The sequence below is a fragment of the Pteropus vampyrus genome, unplaced genomic scaffold (assembly GCF_000151845.1).
Source record: "Pteropus vampyrus isolate Shadow unplaced genomic scaffold, Pvam_2.0 Scaffold1000008317, whole genome shotgun sequence".
Taxonomy (NCBI): domain Eukaryota; kingdom Metazoa; phylum Chordata; class Mammalia; order Chiroptera; family Pteropodidae; genus Pteropus; species Pteropus vampyrus.
Window position 1 is genome coordinate 1 of NW_011922719.1, and position 1,541 is coordinate 1,541.

The following is a 1,541-nucleotide window of genomic DNA, read 5'->3' on the forward strand; positions in this document are numbered from 1 at the left end:
CCTGCCCTTTCCCAGATGAGGCTGTGAGGGGCTGAGAGGAGGACAAGTTCCAGGAGGAGAAGGGTGCCCTTCGGATGTGGTGCGAGAGTAGCTAAGCACTGGAGTGGGGAGAGAGAGGGTGTCCTAGGCTTTGAGCCAGGACATGGCCCCCCTCTTGATGGCTCACATCCCTGAGCCTGGAGTCTTGATGAGAACCTTCCTGTGTCACCTTTCCACCCCTCTCGAGCCTTTCATTCCTCTCATCAAGCAAACCAATCTAGACCATGTGGGTGGAGCCGGAGGGACTTGAGAGGTAGATAAATTGAGGCCTAGGGAGTCAGAGCTCAAGGCCATTGGGTACCAGCTGGACTCGAGCTCCCCCATATCTGAGTCTCACCCCAAGAAGGCCTAAGACCCCTTCCCCAGAACACTTGTGCCTGTAGCAGAGAGAGGGGACCTCCCGTGCCTCTGTCTGTCCCCTTTCTTGGGGCCCTGCCCACCACATAGAAAGCCCAGTGACTCGGGTAGGGCAGGGCCATATGGGCCTCCCCTGATTTCCCACAGTGTCCACCCCTCATAAGCTCCCAAGGCAGGAGCCAGGGCTGGACTCAGACCACTTCCCCATGCCCCATGGGCACAGAGTTGCCAGGGAGCCCTCCTGAAAAGTCAGGAAAAGCCCCAGGGAAAGCCCCGCCTCCTCCCTCAGACTGGGCTCCCGAGGCAGACACGTGCTCCGGCCCCTCATTCTGAGCTGTGGGGGCCTGCTTGTCCTGCTGAGTCTCTTCTCTCTGTCCCCGCTGGCCCCAGAGAGCATCAGCTATGTGCCCAGGCTCTCCAGTGGCACCCTGGCAGGGAAATGCACCCAGTCTACCTTCACGCTGGAGCAGCCACGGGGCCGGTTCCGTCACCTCAACATCTCCGACCTTGACCCCATCTGGCTGGTGGTGGCCCACAGCAATGGTGGGTACCGCTCGGACAGGCCTTGGTTTTCCCCTCTGTGAAGTGAGCAGAGGAGAATGAAGAGCAGAAGGGGTGGTTAGAGTGGGAGGTCCTGCCAGGGATGTAGCCAGGGGACTGTCTAGCCCGGTGGGACAGGCTGGAGCCCTGCCCACATGGCCCCCACCATCTGACCTGAATGCCACCTTCAGCTGCCCGGAACTTCACTGCCCCACAGAGGTTGGAGGACATCCCAGTCCCTGCTGACTTCTCCCAGAGGGGCTACTACCTCACACTGATGGCCAACCGGGCTCTCTACCAGAGGGGCCAGCCTGGCAACCAGCTCCAGGTCCTCCGAGTCGGCAATGACACCAGCTGCTCCCCAACGACAAGGGGCTGCAACCACCCACTGCCAGGCCCAGGCCCCTACAGGTGAGCAACTCTGCTGGGTCCCGCTATGGGAGATGTGCTGCTGCCTGTGCTCAAACCTGAGTCTACGGCAGCTCACAACTAAGTGACTGGGTCTCCCGCTCTAGTTCCACCAAAGGCAGGAGGTCTGAGTGAATTCTCCTCTAACATTTCTTGTGCTGAGAGCCTCTGACTCAAGCCCCTGCCCCTATGGGCCA

At 60.3% G+C, this 1,541-nt stretch overlaps 1 protein-coding gene across 1 annotated transcript; it reads left to right on the plus strand.

Annotated features, from left to right (window-relative positions):
• Positions 1-645: 645 nt before the first annotated feature.
• LOC105311752 (uroplakin-3b-like protein 1) lies at positions 646-1,389 on the plus strand (the record flags this gene model as incomplete). Its single annotated transcript, XM_011387663.2, has 2 exons — positions 646-939; positions 1,128-1,389. Coding segments are annotated over 2 exons (518 nt in total), but the record flags the coding sequence as incomplete, so codon positions are not given.
• Between the last annotated feature and the right edge of the window lie 152 nt (positions 1,390-1,541).